The sequence below is a fragment of the Idiotropiscis lumnitzeri genome, chromosome 6 (genome assembly GCF_059441095.1).
Source record: "Idiotropiscis lumnitzeri isolate Australia: NSW breed Sydney's pygmy pipehorse chromosome 6, RoL_Ilum_1.0, whole genome shotgun sequence".
In the NCBI taxonomy this organism is placed as follows: Eukaryota; Metazoa; Chordata; class Actinopteri; order Syngnathiformes; family Syngnathidae; genus Idiotropiscis; species Idiotropiscis lumnitzeri.
The window spans coordinates 19,549,849-19,569,612 of NC_142396.1; the positions used below are offsets into that span (position 1 = coordinate 19,549,849).

Here is a 19,764-nt window from a genome sequence, read left to right on the forward strand (position 1 = left end):
CGTCGTGACGTATTATTTCCGCGCCAGTAACATGTTTGTAGCAATTTGGCTAACAATTTAAGTGCACATGTTATTGAAGAAGGACTCGTACGCAAGATAGATATGTATTTAATGCCAAAATGATTGCGGCAATAATCACGTCGTTGGATGTGCTCACAAAACCTTTTGGTGGTAAGTGTTCACATTTTATCGAGGCTTTGAAGCACGAGTTGTGTATATCTATGAAAATACGTAATCGTGTCGATAAAATACACATTTCTTTTCGTGCAATTGTAACGTATTTAATTGCGTTTTTCAAGCTGTACTGCTAGTGTTTTTAGCTGACGTAATAGTTTTTTCATGGTTTCGAAAGTGATGAAGTCACTGGTCGACAACGAAGTCTAATTCGTAACCCATTTATTTGTGTTTATTTTATTTATTTTTCAAGAAACAGGCAGTGTATAATGAAGTATGGTCTGTGGCAATCTGTAGACGTCATTAAATAATTGCACAGTATGGTAAAAAGTGTTATGTGTGTAATCAAATTGTATGATCATACTCATGTTTCGTTTGCAGAGGCGCCTAGACGTAATGCACAAACCTCAAAGGAGGAGGCGCTTCTGATAGCACTGCGGACGAACAGAGAAGTTCTCCTGAAGCAGCTGGACAATGACATCAATCTGCAGGAGGCGAAAAGTGTGAGGGAGGATGTGTTAGCTGGTGCAAGCTGGTTCTTAAACGATACAGAGGATTTGATGTGGGGCTTTGTCCAGGAGTGTCTCCTTCTGCTGCTCAGCTTAGCTCGCCACCTTTCCGCTGAACTCGAGCTTTTCAAGCGGACACCTGCTCCCTCTGCCAACCTACGTACGCCCGAGATGGCTCCCCCCTTACCACCAGATGTCCTCAGTTTCACTCAACAGCAAACAGTTGGGACAGCCCTTCAGTTTGTGGTTTCTTTTGGCCTCTGCCCATTCTTGGCTCCAGGAGTTGGTGTGCCACTGGGTCACAGGTCTGCATTTGGCGCCATGGTGGAAAAAATGGTATGTGGTCAAACTGCTGTTGGAGCCCCGCACCACCTCCTGACAACAACAACAATCTTGTTGCGCTTAGCTGAACTGTCATCTCTTGCCACGCTGGTGTTCACCCGGCACCTGGGAGATGTGATGGCAGCACTTTGTCAGATTGGTTATCAGCCACAGTCCAAAACAAGCAGTACAAAGGAAGTTCAGGTAGTGCATCTTCATATTGTTTGGTTTGTGCTTTCCGTTGATTGAATTCAGTTCATGCTTTGGTGTCATGGCCAATAACATTACCCAAGGCAGCCCTTTTGGATATGACTCTTGTATTGCCAGGATGGCCGAGTGGTCTAAGGCGCCGCGTTCAGGACCCAGTCTCCCCAGGAGGCCTGGGTTCGAATCTCGAATTTCCCCATTGTGGGACTAATAAAGGGAATATTATTATTATTATTATTGGATCTCATTAGATTGTACAAATTGTGTGTCTGCTCAGGATACTGTATGTCTCTCTTATTTTTCTCCATAGGAATTCAGTGAAGAGGAACGTAAAAACAGTCGGGACGCTCTTCAAAGCCTTCTGGTAAAAGTGTACCAGCCAGTCGTTATCAAAGAGCTCCTCATTTTACAAGGTGGACCCAAACAGGTACGTCTGTGTCTTGATGAAGTAAAATAGAGGCCGGACAGTGGATGAGTGATTAGCACGTCCGCCTCATAATTTTGAGGTTGGGGATTAAATATATATGCCCGGTGATTGGTGAGCAACCCGCACAAGATGTACCCCACCTCTTACCTCAAATTATCTGTGATAGGCTACAGCTCACCTGTTACCATGATGAGAATATTATCTGGTAACGTGGATGGATAAAATAAAGAAAGATAAAGGGAAGAAAAATACCATCATGAAAATATAAAACCCAAATGTAGTCATTGGAAAGAGGCTGAATGTACCGTTTTATGTCCCGCCCATAAGTCTGGTCCATTAGGAGGCTCCAGTGCTTCAAGAAGCAGGACAGCTCCTGGCTGGCTGAGGCGCCTCTGTGGTCAATTACTGTCTGAGCGTCTGATGCAGCCTAATGGGGTCCAGGCTGTAGTTAGAGCCATCTTGGAGGGCGGAGCAGGTGGGCGAGTGGCAGATGATGAAGCCCGTAAACGCCAAAAAAGAAATGTCAACAATTCCTTGTGATACTGCATGTCATGACATCTAGGTGAATCAGACTGGAAGAAATGTGACTCTATAGCCAAGATTCTCACAGCATGTCCTCAACAGTCTCCATCAGCTGACACGTACTATAAGCAAGTCTGTTCTCAGGTCAGTTTACACACACAAAGCGATAATAAAGTAATGGGACTTGAAGAATGTTAAATCGTAATTTAACTGTTTACATCATTTAGGCTTGTTTGATCTGGCATCCCTTGTCAAAGTTTCATTATCACATCTAATTGCATGGATTTGATTGGTTTATGTTGGTGTAGATCCTTGAGCTCCTGCACCTCAAAGACAAGCTTACAGCCCAACAGTTTCAGTGTGTGGCCACCAGGGCAGCTCTCTACTTGGTCCAAGAGAAGACCAGATTTGCTCAGCCCTACTTGTTGGTTCCTATTTTGGGTCCTCTCTACCACTGCATCAGTGCTGCTGGTTTGTAGCAATCGCAACACAGAGTCTGGATTTCATACACAAAAGCTGAAATATTTAAGTCCGTTATGGACAGTGATGTTGTGATGTCACTAAGTAACGCATAACTCCAAATGGGCATGTTCTCCAGTAATCTCGTACTCATTCAATCCTAAAGAGAAAGTCCCACCAGATTGTTTGAGTGCAAGAGTTCCCTAAATGTAATTGTTATATTTATAAACATTGTATATTATTGTACATTGTTTTTTTACTTACGTTAAGGAAAATCCTGAAGACTCGTTATTGTTTTTGCTTTTAATAATAATTACTGCATGTAAAAAAAGGTCTTTAATTTATTTGTAATAAAACCAAAATTTATTCTTAAACATAAAAATGCACTTCAAGTTAAATGACAAAGTTCGGTGTCATTTTTATTTTTTAATCGAACTTAGCAATGTTTATGGTTGAACAAGCGTGTCGTTTTTGGGGTCTCCTGAAAAGTGACTATTTTGCAGGTACAAAGCTTCGGCCAGCGATGCGTAGCTTTCATATGCAATAAGATTATTCAGCTGTGTCTCTGGTGTCCAGTTCCTGCATCTAGTAAACACAATGAATAAACATGACAATATATATGATAGATAGCACCTGGTAAACTTCATTGGATTATAATTGAGTTATTGTTTCAATTGGTAAAATGCCAATAAACGCAGTACTTGATGTTTTTTTTCCAGATGATTCTCACCTGGAAGTTGCTGTGGAGGAATGGGAGATGACACAATGTGTGGATGACATTAACAAGGTGAGCTCGTCTAAAAGTGATTGCAATGTGGCTTGTAAGAAAGAAAGAAACCTGTTGTCCTCAGTTTATGATGGAGTTAAAATCTTATGACTCTCACAAAACCTAAATTTGTACTAAAGTCAGAAAAAACTGTCCTCTCCTCGTTTTTGTGCAACGCGCTTGTTCTGCAATTCGGTGGATATCTTTGCCCCATGCTGGGCGTTCCAGCATACCTAGGCCAAGTGCCCACTTCGCAGATCTGTGATCTCCGTGGTCATCTTAATATCTTCCACCCGTTGAGGTCTGTTTGCAATTCCTTATAATTGGACTTTACACGTATAATTGGACTTTACATGATTCAATTTGCCACATGACTCAAGCAAATTAATGTCTTCTTCTGCCATGTCACGGAATTTAAGCGCACCTCTTGCACGTGGCACTTTAAAGGGAACGAGAAGAACCATAAATAGAGCCCGTAGTCGCAGTCTCTATTCTATGAGGTATCTATAATTACAGTCAAAATTTGTGTGGAAAAACACTTGTAGTCTACAAATTTAAAATAATAAAAAGAAGAAATGAAATAAAAAAGAGAACAATTAGGTATTAAGCATTTTCTACAAGCGCCAATGTAATTTCAGTGTTTTTCTTCTTGTGGTCAGATCTGGGTTGTGGGCAACAGCCCTTCAACTCCTCTTCTCAGAGCTTTAGAAGACGTTCTTCCTGTTGTCTTCACTCTATTCTGTTTCACCAAGAGGAACGTCTGCAACCTACGGTAGAATTTATTTTTCTTTTAACAGGTTTGTCATGGCTTTGTGTGCATGGTGTCTTGAAAGGATTCATGTTTCTCCACATTTGGGGACAATAGCTCATCTGTAAGAACTTGGCTTTTGAACTGGTGTTTCATGGTTTAAGTTAAGCTGCAAATAAAGAAATTGCAAACTAGTTGTTGGAGAGATGCTTATCTACATCCTGATGATGAAATGCTTAATTTTGTGAATAATTTTATGCTTCTACAATGAGGTTTTGAGTCCCTGGCTATTTCCTGGTACATTCCGAGGATGATACTGTAGCAGGTGGGATTAGTGGAATGCTAAGACAACAATGAAAAAAAGGATGCTATGGTAATTAGAAATACTGATGTAAAACAAACAAGCGGTAGCCTCATTGGTTCTTCCTATACCGGTACATAATGAAGTTATCAATAAAGGACAATTTTGCCCCTTGTTTCTGAAACAAGCCTTCTTGTTTGAATTTTAGTACCCACTACTGACCAATATGAGAAGAAAGCACTGTCACACAGATTGTTGTGATGGATTATTGGACAAATGTGTGTGTTCTTTCTGTTTCACAGAGCCCCATGTCATGATATTTTGCTGTGGTATTTGAGCCATGCTGAGACCGCTGCAATCCTATCACTTCTCAGACAACTCTCAGGTTTGCAGGACTTGACAAACGATGTCGCAACAGGCTTCCATTTCACCCCTGGCAGCAATGGTGGAGTCCAACTCAGCTGCAGAGTAGGCTGCAGGTGATGAATACATTTCAAGGAGTGGTCTTTGAGAAGTATTTATCTTATAATCTTTACCATGTCTCCCAGTGAAGAAGATGATGATGTTCTGTATGAGAAGCTATCAGGGGAGCACTGGAGGCTAGAATGTCTGGCGCACCTGCTGGCTGAACTCAAAGACAGCGATGTGCCCGGAGATTTCTTCCTTGACCTGCTGCAGGTGAGCAATCCAGAGATTTTTTTTAACTCATGCTTTAATCATTTGTTCATCTTGGTCACACTCTGACTACAAATCCAATCCTATTGAGGAAATCAAAGATGTCTATCATGTATCACACAAGACAGGAGATGTCCTAATTCTGTCCATTAACAGGCCAGTGAGCCAGGGTGAAAAGGTTAGCCTCGTGGTGGCAGTGATGTTTCAAAAAAGGGTAGAGCATACTTTGTTGTCACCCATTTCATGAACTGCACACACATGGATTTGCACTGTGACCATCCTCAAGTGATGTTTGGTGTTCAGTATGTCCAGTGCAACTAGTCAGCTACCGTATAATGATAATGCTTTATGAATGTTGGCCAGCACCCACTTGTGTTGAATAAATATCATTACAATACTACAACAATAGATATTTGACATTTGTCTTTTACTTCAACTAATGAGAACCACATTAGTGCCGCTACAGCTACTGTAAATGCAGCACCATGAACTTCAAATGGTTTACTTTAACATTAGTGGTCAATAAATACTTGATTTCTGCAGGAGCTCACCAGCTGGACGGCAGGATCAGCAGAAGAAGAGGAGAAGGATGCACAGCAATTGGATTTATCTTCCATGACGCTCTTGGAGTTGGAGCAGAAGCAGCAGGGTTGCGTTGCAAGGCAAGGCCACACATTGGCTTTGCTTCAGGTGTTGGCCATAATGGTGGAGTCCCTTCAGCATACTGTGATACTGCAAAAAAACAAACAGGTTTGTGATCCATATGAGTTCCAACAGATGCATCTGAAATGCTTAACAATAAATGATAAATTCGTATGCTGCATTGGCACAGTGACAGATGTTCTGTTTCATCGTTATGTTCTATTTTTCATCACAAAGTAAGAGCCGTTATTTGCTCTACAACCTTTATTTGTCTGTTTTAATATTCACATGCAATTTGTTCGTTCTCACAATTTCACTGTAATGGTCAAATTCCAGATTGTCACCACAATCCTCTGTAATCAAAAGAAATGAGAGTGAATGCAGGCTCTCCATTTTGGAGCCGTATCATGACATAATCAATTTTAGTTACGTCATGCAAATGATATTATGCTTGTCTATAACTATTATCTTGACAATTGCAAATTGTGTCCAAGAGAATTTTTTACAATCATTTAGGCAGCAATTCACGATCTGTTGCCCTAAAACGCTGTACAAACGCACGCACACCCACACGCACACAAACACAAACACACACACGCACGCACACATGGCCCTTCATGGAAAAAGAATTTTTGTTCTCATTTGGCTCGGGTGAGGAGTCAGATAATGGAAGCAGGTCATGTTAAGTCATGCTGTTGAAAAAAAATAGCTCAGTTGTTGTTAAATTTAAGCAGATTAAGGGAAGAAGTATGGGAGTTTCGATAATGCATTTGATAAGTATAGTAAATATTTGTTTGACATGAAATGCAGTGCTAACACATTGCCTGTCAGATTAGGAAATGAATCTCATACCTTGATATCACATGCTTGAATAAACTTATTTCTAGCACGCTGACCTCTGGATAGTGTTGTAATGGTGAAGGGTTTCAGATGAAGTACTTCAGAATTTTCCCGCAATGGTACTTCTTAGCTGTTGTAAAGTAGTTATTACTGTTAGATTTTTCACAGTGCTGTACTTATAGGAGAAGTTAACCACTGGAGGTCGTCCGGCTTGAGAGAAACACGGACGATCTCATTGGCAGTAATGCACCTTGTGGAAACAATAGCCACTAGTATAAGTAACAGAGACTTTACATCTGGATTTTTATAGGTGTGAAAAAAGTGTTTTATACTATAGATCATAGTATATTACTGAATAAATTACAGCGATATGGCATATGAGGTGTAGCATATAAATAGTTGAAAAGTTATTTAGATAATAGACAACAGTACGTGCAGTTAAAAAGAGCAATTAGAAATCTTACTCTATCAAAATATACTGAACCACTGTTTATCAAATCAAACAATGATAGTTTTTGTCCTGGTTGAGTTTAAAATCGCACTAATAATGTACACAATAATCAAATGCTGTGCCACAATACTCAGAAGCTGTTTGAAATTAGGGAGAGTTGCTGTGACCTAAGGGGCACAAGTCTCGACAACAAATCCAAATCATTGAGCAAAGGTGTTTCTTTAAGAGCTTTTAATTTGTGAAATAATTTCCGAAGTGACCTGAAAAGGTGTGACTCACTTGCTATATTCAAAAGGTTCAAAAGTACAAACCAATCTATGCAAATCATCTAGAATAGTAAATTGCTCAAATGCAGTCATTTTTTAAAATGTGTCAAATTGATTGTAATGTAATGAATATTAATTATGAGTATAGAGTACAATAATATACTTTTGTACTGCACTATATGTAGGTGTATGTACACATATGCATAAGTGCGTTATTAGGTTTATATGTAGATTTTTTTTCCCCATTTCTTTGCTTGTTGGGACTTACTACATGAATAACCTACTGTATTCATTTGAAACTAGTTAAAATGCACGAATGGTAGAACTAAATCACTTTTTTTCTCTTTCTTCCTACTACCCATTAAACATGTAAACTGCTTATTGTGACCATTTATCTCTTATTTTCTTTTCAATCTGTTTACTTCATATTAAATTAATTTCTGTTAACTGTTTACATGTTCAATAAACAAACAAACACCCCCCCCCCAAAAAAAAATCTTTGCAATAAAGCGTTCGATGCGTCTTCACTAGTCTAAACATGGTATCGTAAAGAACATTGTCAACATAAATTTAGTAGTAAAATGAACCCGTTTTTATCCATCTCAGGGGGCAGCAATTTTGTCACTTTTGCCATCTGAAAATGTCATCAAAGTTGCTGAGTGCTCAGGTAACGGCCAATCACGGCTCACCTGTTTTCTGCAGCTGAGCCATGATTGGTCATTAGCTGAGCCCTCAGCAATTGTGATGTCATGTTGATGTCTTCTTAACTCAAATTCCACAAACACAATATTAATCACAATGCCACGTTCTGACCAGGGGGCTTGCATTGAACATTTTTTGCAAAGAAATGGCTTGGGTTTACTTCCCCTTTGAAAGGTTGCATTTGTCTCAACTCAATGTTTGATTTCATTCTGTTTTCTCTCCAGGTGGTAGACTTTATTGACTCACTGCTACAGAGGGCATGCAACGTTCTGGATAAGGCAAATGATGTGCTTACTGAAAACCCGATAGAAAACCAAACACTGAGTATGGCAATGGGCCTGGTGGCAACGCTGCTCTCTACACCCAAGGTAGTCACTCACTGCTGACAACTACTGTCTATCATATTAAACAGAAGTGGGCATTTTACTAAATTGTGCCTGTACGACATCCGTCAGCAGCCTGGGTATCTGTCCGTCATTCGTCAGTCCGTCAGTTTTATCAAGCCGTACCAACCTGTAATCGTTTGTTGGTCAGTCCGTCAGAAGTCCGTCGGTCCGTTTCACATACACTTATTTGCCACTCTAGTAAACTGGTGGCTGCCTACAGCTCTTGTAACTGCTAAAATGCCAGAGTTTCAATTTTACATTTAAACTGGCTAACCTTTACAACAGGGGGTCTTCAATCCTGTTCCTCGAGGGCCGGTGTCCTGCCTGTTCTCCATCTCTCCCTGCTGCAACACACCTGATTCATCTGATTGATCTGATCAATTGAATCAGGTGTGTTGCAGCAGGGCAGGGAGAGTTGGAAAACAGGTAGGACAGCGGCCCTCGAGGAACAGGATTGAGGACCCCTGCCGGTTTACAAGAATCTGGCTCTGCACTGTGACCAACGGTAAATAAAATCCAATCCAAGTTACGCACTCCAACTTCTGTTAATAAATGCTCGTCTTCTTCTTCCTCAGCTTGATGGTGCATACCGGCATCTTATATGCAGGAAGCACAAACCGTTTCCACATATAGTCAATGCCTCGCAATCAAACACACACGAGACAGTCTTGAATATAATCAATTTCACCAAGGTTTAACGGAAAACCATAACCATAAAGATTTATATACAAAAATAGATATCAAAGTACATATATACACATATGATACATAAACTATTAGACTCAAACATTGAAGATTTGTGCGGTCATAGCCAAGTGAAGTGACCTCTTCTGGTTCCTCCTCCTTGGCCAATCACAGTCACCACACAGATCCTACTGAAAACAGGAGACTCTTTCCCATTCAGATGTATACCGTCAGTGACCGGTCCGTCAGTCTGATACAATGCCCACCTCTGATATTAAGCATATACCAGTGCTTCTCAATTATTTTAAATTATTTTCATTTGCCCCTCCCCCCCTTGCAAGAAGAAAACAATTCACGCCCGACCCCACCACCCACTCTCTTACAATTTCGTTGCAAAACAAGCCTACACCATAGAGTTAATACTCGCTGTGCACATATTATAACATATTGCATATTAGTGATAGTTTCTCCCTCTACAAATGCTGTCAATTAAGCCCTCACGCTAACCAAATGCAATGGTCCATCTCCCTTAATGAGGCAAACCTTGACTCTTCCAATCGCTGAATAGCATATCAAGAAATGTTTCACTTGGACCTTTCTGTTATCCGCAGCTCACTGCTGACGTCTTCTCGTCTATGTCAAGACTGCTCCAGCCGCTACAGACTCTTTCTCAGCAACACCCAGAGGTGTTCATCCAGGAGCTGGCGTCAAATTTAAGAGCAGTCATTGCTACCCACGGTGCCTATCGACCAGATAACCTCACTACCAGTGCATTCCCAGGCTCTAAAGACAGTGACAACAATGTGCCTTCACAGAAAACAAGCAAGATTGAAACAAAGACACCACAGACTTGTCCACCATCACGTTTGTCTGCCAAGAAACTTAAACAATCCCATATCAAACAGCCAACGTCCTCTGTGGACTCTGTGGCAGGTGAAATTTCGCAATCCTCTAAAGCCTTTTCTGATTGCCTTCTCGAGGCATGTCACCCTGATGTTCCAACCAGAGCATTTGCCCTGAGGACCTTGACCCAAATGGTGCAATCCAGAGAGCAAGAAATTGTACAAGCCCACGAAAAAGTCCTAATCGTAAGTTGTTGTAAGATTGTTGTTGATTTTCTGCTCGTGAGTCAGTGCGATGAAAGCTTGTCCATTTTTAAGAGGTGCTGCCTGTTTTGACAGCATCATCTGGCACGAGCGTATGTATGCGTATGAAGACTTGAGTCTGTCCTCAAGGGGCAACATTGGTGCTACCGAGGGACTTGTTAGTCGGCTTCGCATATAAGGAATAACAGCTACTTTAATATTCTCTTTCCTCAAGCTGCACTCCCTGTCACATTGGACAGCCATTAACCATCTTTCTCGACAGCAGAACCTCCCAATATTGATTTTTCTTGTATTTGTGTCATATGTCGGCTTCCCTTTGAACCTGGAGCTGAATTTTGAATTATTCCCTTTGTAGTCTTGTCTTTCTTTACCGGTTTTTATCCTCCTTATTTGGATGTCTGTCTTGCTGTAAATTACAATACAATTGTGTACATCATCTTCTTGTGTATAGTATGTGGTGATTAATAAAGCAGTTTATTTGTTTTCTCCAGCTCTTTATTGAAAACCTGGAACATGAGGACTCCTTCGTCTACCTGTCCGCCATTCAAGGTACTATAATTTGACTACCTGACTGTAAATGTAATGTTTTTTGATTGCGAACTACAAACAAAGTTACAATAGTGGGAGAACCCTTTAAGTGTCAGTAATTCCTGACGCCAAGACTTAATGTATACTATCTTTAGGACTTGCTTCATTGGCTGATTTCTATCCTGAGAGAGTTTTGGAAAGGATCCTAAAAGACTTTCAACACGGTTCCTCACTCTCTACATCCAACAAGGACCATTCGTTGGAATTTCGCCTTAAAATGGGAGAGGTCCTAATGAGGGCAAGCCGAGCGATGGGTGAGCATCATCACATGAGTATCCATATTCTGAATCACTGCTTGACAATCTGTAATCTACCGTCATTCATTTTTTATTGTGTTCTTAAGGGATTTCTGGAATTGACTCGCAAATGGACTAACAAATAATACCCCAAATATTTTAAATAAACCTGTCTAACAGTTCCATTGGTGGTGATGCACCTTCATAATGCTACCTAAACTTAAGAGATCCTGTGATTCAAAGCTGAATATATTGCCCAACTTGTTGTTGTTGTTTAAACAGCCTAAAGCGTTGTAGAGAACACTGAGTTGTCCACCAGTTTGTGTTGCAATTAAATTTGCCTCCTCCACTAAAACTATTTCTTCCTGAGTTTATTGTTTCCCATGCTGGTTGTTGGAAAGTAGTTGTAGGAATTATACTGGTAATGCTTAAAAAAATGTTGCCTCTCCAACATAATGAAATGTTAATCTGAACATTTGCTTGACCTAGCTACATACAATATCTGAAGACTGATTGAGGCAGCATAGTGCCTAATGGTGAGCATGTCTGCGTCCCAGCTCATAAGTTCGAGGTTTGAATCTCAGCTCAGGCCTTCTTTTGTGGAAGTCTTGTTGCTATGTCAATGTTGTGCTTGTGGAGGCTATCTCACACTTTCCTAAAAACATCCATGTAAGGTTAATTGTCTGTGAATGTGAACGTTAACGGTTATATATACTTTATGTGGCCTGAAATCGGCTGGGTGACCAGTCTCTCATGTACCACACATTTCGCCCCAAAAGTCCTCTGATATGTACTGTAGGCTCCAGCTTGACCATGTGCCTAATGTGGATGCATGGATGATTCATTATTATGGTTTATGAAACATACACATTCCTGGTCGAATGACATTCTCTGGATCTACCTGTTTTCAATGCAGCATCGTGTTTCAAATATATGTTAGTGCAAAGACATGGTTTATTAATTTTGTGGGTCGACAGCATTCATCACAAAACGTACAATGTTGTCAAATTTTCCATACAGAACTCGCCAAAAGTCACTTCATGGCTAAAACCTCTGTCCAACTCCCTTCCCTTCCCCTTGGTTTTATCTGCCAGTTTGCTGTGTACCCCTGAGAGATTTTTTTTTTTCCCTCGAGATTGTCTGGAAGTTGCAGTTTGTTCAGCACCCTTTATAAACATTACTCATGCAATCTACTGAGGTGTGGACTTAAATACTAACTGACTGAGCTTTGTTGGATTCTTGTGTGTGATCTCAGTTAAACGGATCAATGAACTGTGTATGTTTCCGAATGGGGCCTATCTAATTGTAACTTACAGATGCGCTCAACAGATCTCACAACAATGAGCTAATCAGCAGCTCTCCATAGCGAGCTCGCTTTTCGTAAGACTGCCAGTACGCAACAATCACCGCTTGTTAAAGTGGCGAGAGTTATAGCTAGTGCACATAATACAGCTTGAAATCATTCTTTGGTTGTTTCAGCGCTGTATTCTTCACCACCCTTGAGCAATAATGACTTTTTGGGCAGCTTTTTGGCTGTGTACCAGTTGTTTGACGTTGCCTGTTTCATTCCAGCAGTCTTGGCTTGCTGTTTGCATTGGCAATGTAGGAAGGAACTATTTGGTGATACACTGGTTGGTAATGGGAATAAGGATTTATTTTCTTTCACTCAGATCCTACTCCTCCACCATGCATCGTTGTGCGAGCTAGAGGAAAACAACAAGCCATCTTATTAAGACTAGAAATTAAGATTTCGGTCCCGGCATCATGAAAGAGGCAAACAGATGAACTTGGAGTTTGTTGAGAAAAGAAAATGCTGTCACTTGGTCGGTTTGACACTGTGCTACCGCAGTTGAGCAACGTGATATCATTTGTAATATCTTATACATATCTATATAACTGGCCATCATGCCAATGTCACAATATTACATTTTTGTACCATGGGACGAGAAGTACTGGTATTACTTTTGACAATGTGCCTTTTTTACTGTTGACTGCTCGGTGACTGCTTCAATTCAAATTCCCTTTTTTTTTCATTTTACTGGCATTTCCGTATTTATTCATCTATCATTACAATGCTATTACTACATTTTTTTGTCAACATTACATCATGATCCATCAGAAAATCAATTATATCTCCCACCTCTATTTGCGCATTGCTCATCCATCATCAGTTTGTAAGGAAAAGCTATTTGACCTAAGAGCTATTTGTGGCAGTATTAAAGAGGATCACCTTTTCATTTTCCTCCCTTCTCGTCCTCCAGGGGAGTTGGCACCCCACTTTGGTCGTCCCCTGATTTCTGTGTTCCTGAGAGGCACCAGAGATTCTGACCAAAGTGTCCGTGCCAGCTGTCTCTCTAACCTGGGAGAACTGTGCCAGAGACTGGACTATGCACTCGGTCCGCTGGCCCAAGAGGTAAGTGCAAACAAATAACAGTACTGTGCCTGTATGTAAAAGATGGACATCATTAAACATTATTGCAAATGCTTCTACAATGACAGGTTGCAAACTTCTAATATCTCTGCTTCCATCATGAAACACTTATCTGACACTGGAAAACTATTGATGCAAATGATCATCGCAGTGATGTGTCTCACTTGTGTGTTGTTCAGCTCAGTTCGTGTCTCACTGCTATGATAAGGACAGAGAAGGAAGTAGAGGTGAGGAGAGCTGCTGTCCATGTTATCACCCTGCTGCTCCGGGGCCTCAGTGACAAAACCACGCAGGTACAAACCCACACACCATTTATGTAATGTGTACCCTGAGTAAAATGTTTCTTTTATGGGACTGCTGCAGAAGTAGCTCGACCACCAACAGTGGTAGTGCCTGTAAAACAAGCAGCTAGGGAAGTTATCCTATCGATTATTCCATCGATTACTCAGGGACTCTTCCCACTTTGGGACTAACTTTTTTTTCTGGAGAGGCTGTCCGACAGTGATAAGGACGGCTCTACGTTTAAACTCCTTTTACCTGATAGTAACTCCATGGCAATGCTGTTTGTCAGAGCCGGCTATAAGACACCTGCGATAGCACGACAGGCAACTCCTTGACATTGACTCCATGTATCCAACCGGAGGTGTTAAGTTTGCTGAGTTTGCTACATTTTACATTTCTATTCGTAAAATGAAAAAAAAAAAAAAAATTGCCATAAACCTGCAGCACATGTTCAAATAATTGCCTTGATGATAATGTGCTGTATGTTGCTAAGTGCAGTGTGAAAAAGGCTTGAACCATGCAATCCATTTAGAATATTTTATAAAATCACTCAAGAATGTACAAATGGTAACATTTATTGTTTTGTGTGATGTTTACATGCCAGTAATGTCCATGTGTGGGACTCGAATGAAATGATGTTAAAAAAGTGTTGCTTAGTTGCCCGGGGGTATATAGCCATGTTAATGACATTAATTTATTAAAAAAATAATCTTGAGCACGTTCAAAACACAGACCAGGAAGAAGAGCACTAAACACACTTGCTTTTTTTTTTAACTAAAATTAGAGTTTTCTAAATAATAATAACTACTGTAAGGTTAAAAAAACATTCTCATTTTGTTTGTAAAACAAATGCTCTTTCCAACTCAAAATATCTTTCCCAATCAATATACATTTGGAATCTTTCTTCATTCGTTCAATTAGCTTTTAGGTCCACCAATATTTTCTTTCTTCGTCTTAGTTTAGGATTTGAGATTTGGCCCCAAGAGCTTCTCTTCCTCAGCATAGTTGAGGTCAAGCGTTGATGGTTGTAACGCCTGATCATTTTTTTTCTCCTTTTATACCCATTGCAGCTGAAGCTTCAATGGGATTTTGCAGGATGGGATGGTGCCCGGGTATTGCATGAGAATTTTACTGTGGACAGAATGGTTCTATTTTTTTTCATTTATTTTTTTTATGCGATGGCAGGAAATAGCTAGACGCTCCATATGTTTTGTACAGGATATTATGACATCTTTAGGTACCACAAGTCATCTCACACCCCGTTGCCTGCTCAATTATGACGTCACTAGTAACAGAAAGAGAGCGATGCGAGGGTGGTGTATTGGAGAGTGAGAACCTGTCACAGTGACAGATCCTTTAATCTAGACACTGTGTCCTCACAATGTCTACTGGGAATGTCTGACTTAATGGCAGCTACTCACAAAGCAGTTAGGGACACTCCCACTACATTTAACAACCAGGCCTTCTCACTGTTGATAATTACTGTTATTCACAGGTGACATTTTTCTTAGCATTATTCTCGTGAAAAAGTGAACCCTCGCGTATATTAATTATAGCAAATTTTGAATTTTTTTTTGCACGGAACATGTCCATTATTTGCTGAAAAACTCACCTATTCATTGTTTTTTTGCTCACGCCTAAGCCACCTTGTGGAATCCTAGTAGAACTATACTATGCTGAAGTAAGGGGAGAACCTTCATTTATCCAATCCTTATCCCACATGGGAGTTCATTGTGCTGTTATTCAAAGATAAGACTAGGTTAGATAATACAAAATTGTGTGTTAGTTTACATTATTAATCCAACTGAGCCGTTTCTCCTCACAAGTCTCGCTGGCATGCTGGAGCCTATTTCAGCTGTCGTCCGGCAGTGGGCGGGATACACCCTGAATTGTTGCCAGCCAATTGCAGGGCATACATAGACGAACACCCATTCACACTCACACTCACACCTCGGGACAATTTAGAGCATCCAATTAACCTGCCATGCATGTCTTTGGAATGTGGGAGGAAACAGGAGGATCCAGAGAAAACCTACACAGGCACGGGGAGAACATGCAAACTCCACACAGGAAGGATGGAATCGAAACTTGCACCTCTGAATTGTGAGGTGGACGTGCTAACTGGTCATCCACCGTTTTGCCCTGCTTATGATATCTTAAGAATATTATTACTAAATCAATCCATTTTCTATGCCCAGTAATCCAATTGTTAATTTACACTCACATTCATGTCTCTGGTCAGTTGAGTCTCCTTTATTGGCCTTTTCAGTTAACCCATCACGTACATTTTTGCAATGTGGGAGGAAGCTAGAGTACACACAGCCAAACAACCTCAGTTGATCAATGAATTAAGCAGCATTATTATATTTTTCTAATCATTTAACCGCTGTTAGGTACTCATTAATTGGCTGCCAGGATGGCCGAGTGGTCTAAGGCGCCGCGTTCAGGACCCAGTCTCCCCCAGGAGGCCTGGGTTCGAATCTCGAATTTCGGCTGCCAGGATGGCCGAGTGGTCTAAGGCGCCGCGTTCAGGACCCAGTCTCCCCAGGAGGCCTGGGTTCGAATCTCGAATTTCCCCATTGTGGGACTAATAAAGGCAATATTATTATTATTATTATTATTATTAAAACCTTCTTTCAGTGCAACCCCCTACCCTCAGACCAGCCCCCCTACCAGAAAAGAAATGTGCTGAGCAGTTCAGGTGTGGCTGCGGTTCTGATCTTAGACCAGGCTCTGTCATTAGTGAACAGCAGCTGCAGTGCACCAGCTGTACAAGGTTTAATGATACCCGCTGACATGAGAACAGACACTGGCAGAACACATCACAAAGGTTAGGCCAGGTGGTGGCGCATTTGTGGAGGGTGATAGGTCATGTGAGGATTATCTTATTGTGTGGAAATGATTGTAGCTGGCTTCAATGTCACTTCACCAGTTTAACTTCCATCACTTCTTTGTGTGTCCATCAGGTCCTCAGTGATGTTCTGTTAGACCTGTACCGAGCTCTAAAGTGGGTGGTCCGATCGGACTCGGATGAGGTCGCGGTGCTTCACGCCCAGCTGGCTTTGGAGGAGCTGGATGACGTTATGCGAAGCCTCATCTTCCCCAAACAAAAATTGGAGAAGAAGATAGTTGTCCTGCCCTAAAAGTTTGATTTTTACAGCATTAGCTTTTTCTTTGCTTCCAACACACTGTTGGACTCTATATGCCATAGTTATGGCCAAGACTCTACAGAATCTCAGCGCATCACATCACATTTTTTAATAAGGACGATGATGTCAATATATACAGTTGTCATATTAACTATGCATCATGTGAAGTTTGACTAATCATGTGTTAACCTGAAGGAAAGTCCATATGTTTTTGTATCCACATATTAAGTATAACTTTGGGATGAGGGTTGAAAAATTCCTTTAAACCGAATTTTCCATGGGATATTAATGGCATTAATGGGAATGAATGATATTTTTGTCAAATATCAGGTTTGTCAACAGAAATGTTGGGTGAAAGCATCTTGTAGCAGAAATCATGGCTACTAGAGTTAAGTTGAACATTCTACAAAAGTAATCACCCAAAAACCATATTCATAGAAATAAATCTACTGTCACCTCCGAAATTATTGGAACGGCAAAGTCAATTCCTTTCTTTCTGTTGTATACTGAAAATATTTGGGTTTCAGATCAAAAGAAATATGAGATGAAGCCTTAGAATCCCAGTTTTTATTTCATGGTAATAACGTGTAGATGTGTTAAACAACACCGGACTGAGCACCTTTTGTTGAAGCCAAACCACTTTTCGTGTGACCCAATGTATTGGAACATGTCGATCGATGTTTGCTTCTTCAAACATTAGATAGTGCTTGTTTTTGTTTTGGGGTTTCACCTGTGAAAACGGCATTTGCTGTTAAGTAAACATGAAGACCAGAGAGCTGTCCATGAGGAAAAAAAGCAAACCAGTTTGAAGCTGCGAGAAGAGGGAAACTTGATCAGTGCTATTGCACAAACATTGGGCTCGGCCAGTTCAATAATTTGGATGTCCTGAAAAAGAAAGAAACTCCTGGCACACTGAGCAACATCAAATAGGTAGGCCAAGTGTATAAACAGCAAGTGACGACAGAAACATTGTGAGAGTTATGCAGAGACACTCAAAGACAACATTCAGTGACAACACTGCCAACCTCCACAGGGCAGCGGTGAAGGTATGACAATGACTTTGTGAGAAGAACTATATACAACTCGACCACTCATCAATACAGTACAATATAACTATAATTGTATAGATCTGTAAAAAGAATAGGAAGGTCAGATGGGATTTTGCAAAAAAGTCGCAAGATGAGCCACAAATGTTTTGAAACAAAGTTTTATGGACTGATGAGACCAAGATTCTCAAGTCTGCGAAACCATTTTGTTTGGCAATTTGTAAATAAGTAAAATGCATTCAAACTTGTCAGCAGGCAGACACTTCATCATGCAACAAGACAACGACCCAGAAAATACACCGACAACACAATAACTGACTTCATCATGGGTAAAATATGGAAGATTTTAGTCTTGCTAAGTCAATCACTGGACCTTAACCCAATAGAGCATGCATTTCACCTCCTGAGGCGGAGTCTGAAGGGAGAAACCTCCAGAAACAAGAACTGAAATAGCCTGTGGTAAAGGTCTGGAAAAAGCATTTCAAATGAAGAAAGCAACAGTCTTCTGAAGTCAGTTGATCACAGGCTTGATGCATTTATTGCAAGTATGGGTTGTGTCACCAAATATTACATTTTGTTCACTTGAAGTGAATTTAATCAATTCAATTCCAATTCTTTTGCTCACTTGAAAAGTAGGTGGCTTCAAACAAATGTTTCCCTGTCCTGACTTGTTGAACGCATCTGGATGTAAGCACCATGAAATCAAAAATGAAATTCTAAACTTTTTGTCTACTATTCATATTTTATTCTGAAACCCAAATGTCTTCAACCAAAACTAAGAAATTGACCTTGCTGTTCCAATACAGCGCATCCTTATTGAGCGCTTTCACAACAGCCACAGCTGTATTGCAGTTTGCGTGGCTGTGTGCTAAAACAAAACATGTTAATTAATGAGTTAGTTTTTAAAAACTAAATGTCAATCTGGATGGAATACATTTCTGGTGGTACGCTTCTAGATATGTACCACAATTGGTCCACCCATTTGACATAAAGGAATAAGGAGAGAGAATAGATCTGCTTATCCTGTTTTGAGGGGTATCAACCTCACGTTTCAAGTGTTTGTAACAACTCAATTCCCCTGTCGCACGATACATTTTAAATGAATTAACATGAGTACATGTTTTAATTGGTCTTATTTCTCCAACGGGAGCAGAATGAGGACTTTGCTTGTAAATGTGATGTAAATAATCCTTGACAAAAGGTCGTTTGGCGTATTGTCATAAATTTAAACTGAATTGAAAGGTGGGAGTGGCTACTCTAAATAAACACACCCAGATGACTTTTGGGGTTTGAACAGGGTCCGACTAAGGAGGCATTCCATCTTTTGTCCTTCATCCCTCCCATCCATCCAATACGGTGTATGAAGCATGACCCTTCCCTCTCCCCTCAGAGGGCAAACAAGGCAGACCTCAGCCTGGTTTCCATGGATATATACGGAGTCAAGGTATTGCAAGAGGCATGAGGCGCTTGACAAATACAACCTCTTTCAGTGTGGTGGCAGATTTAGGCCTCTCCAGGAATATCATTGAAGCAGCATCTTAATCAAAGCTGTGTTGATTCTGGGGTTATATATTGTTCTGTGGGGATTTCAAAGTGGAATGAGTCACTTGGTTTGGCGCTAGTACCACCTGCTTCTTTTCAGACCCAAATCTCTGAATAATTGATACAGACGAAAAGTATGAGACACGTAATCAGTTAAAATTCACTGCCAGACATTTTAGAGCATTTTTTACTTCAAAACATTGGGTATCATTATGTTCATGATCTGTAGTGTACATACAGCAAATACAATCAAATGTTTTTTTTTTTACTTTTACCAGTAAAAACAAAAAGCTTGATTTTGTCT

The 19,764-nt window shown here is 40.5% G+C and overlaps 1 protein-coding gene across 2 annotated transcripts; it reads left to right on the top strand.

Annotated features, from left to right (window-relative positions):
- Window position 1: 1 nt before the first annotated feature.
- tango6 (transport and golgi organization 6 homolog (Drosophila)) lies at window positions 2-19,217 on the top strand. Of its 2 annotated transcripts, none has more exons than XM_088299327.1 (18): window positions 2-171; window positions 556-1,208; window positions 1,522-1,638; window positions 1,966-2,113; window positions 2,201-2,304; window positions 2,469-2,631; window positions 3,339-3,406; window positions 4,045-4,157; window positions 4,737-4,913; window positions 4,983-5,112; window positions 5,653-5,859; window positions 8,235-8,378; window positions 9,692-10,168; window positions 10,678-10,735; window positions 10,870-11,028; window positions 13,272-13,423; window positions 13,621-13,734; window positions 16,690-19,217. In XM_088299327.1, the coding sequence occupies exons 1-18, from the start codon at window positions 120-122 to the stop codon at window positions 16,864-16,866; spliced, it is 3,213 nt and encodes a 1,070-aa protein (XP_088155453.1). In that variant the 5' UTR covers window positions 2-119; the 3' UTR covers window positions 16,867-19,217. The 2 variants fall into 2 exon arrangements, with proteins under 2 accessions (XP_088155453.1, XP_088155454.1); XM_088299328.1 differs by having other exon boundaries at window positions 556-1,019.
- The last annotated feature ends 547 nt before the right edge of the window (window positions 19,218-19,764 follow it).

What these genes read in the sequence shown, in the direction of transcription:
- tango6 (XM_088299327.1), top strand. Translation starts at nt 120, where the DNA reads ATGATTGCGGCAATAATCACGTCGTTGGATGTGCTCACAAAACCTTTT. An exon ending in TACAAGGTGGACCCAAACAG is followed by an intron (nt 1,639 to 1,965) that starts GTACGTCTGTGT and finishes CCCGCCCATAAG; the next exon opens with TCTGGTCCATTAGGAGGCTC. An exon ending in AGCTGCAGAGTAGGCTGCAG is followed by an intron (nt 4,914 to 4,982) that starts GTGATGAATACA and finishes CATGTCTCCCAG; the next exon opens with TGAAGAAGATGATGATGTTC.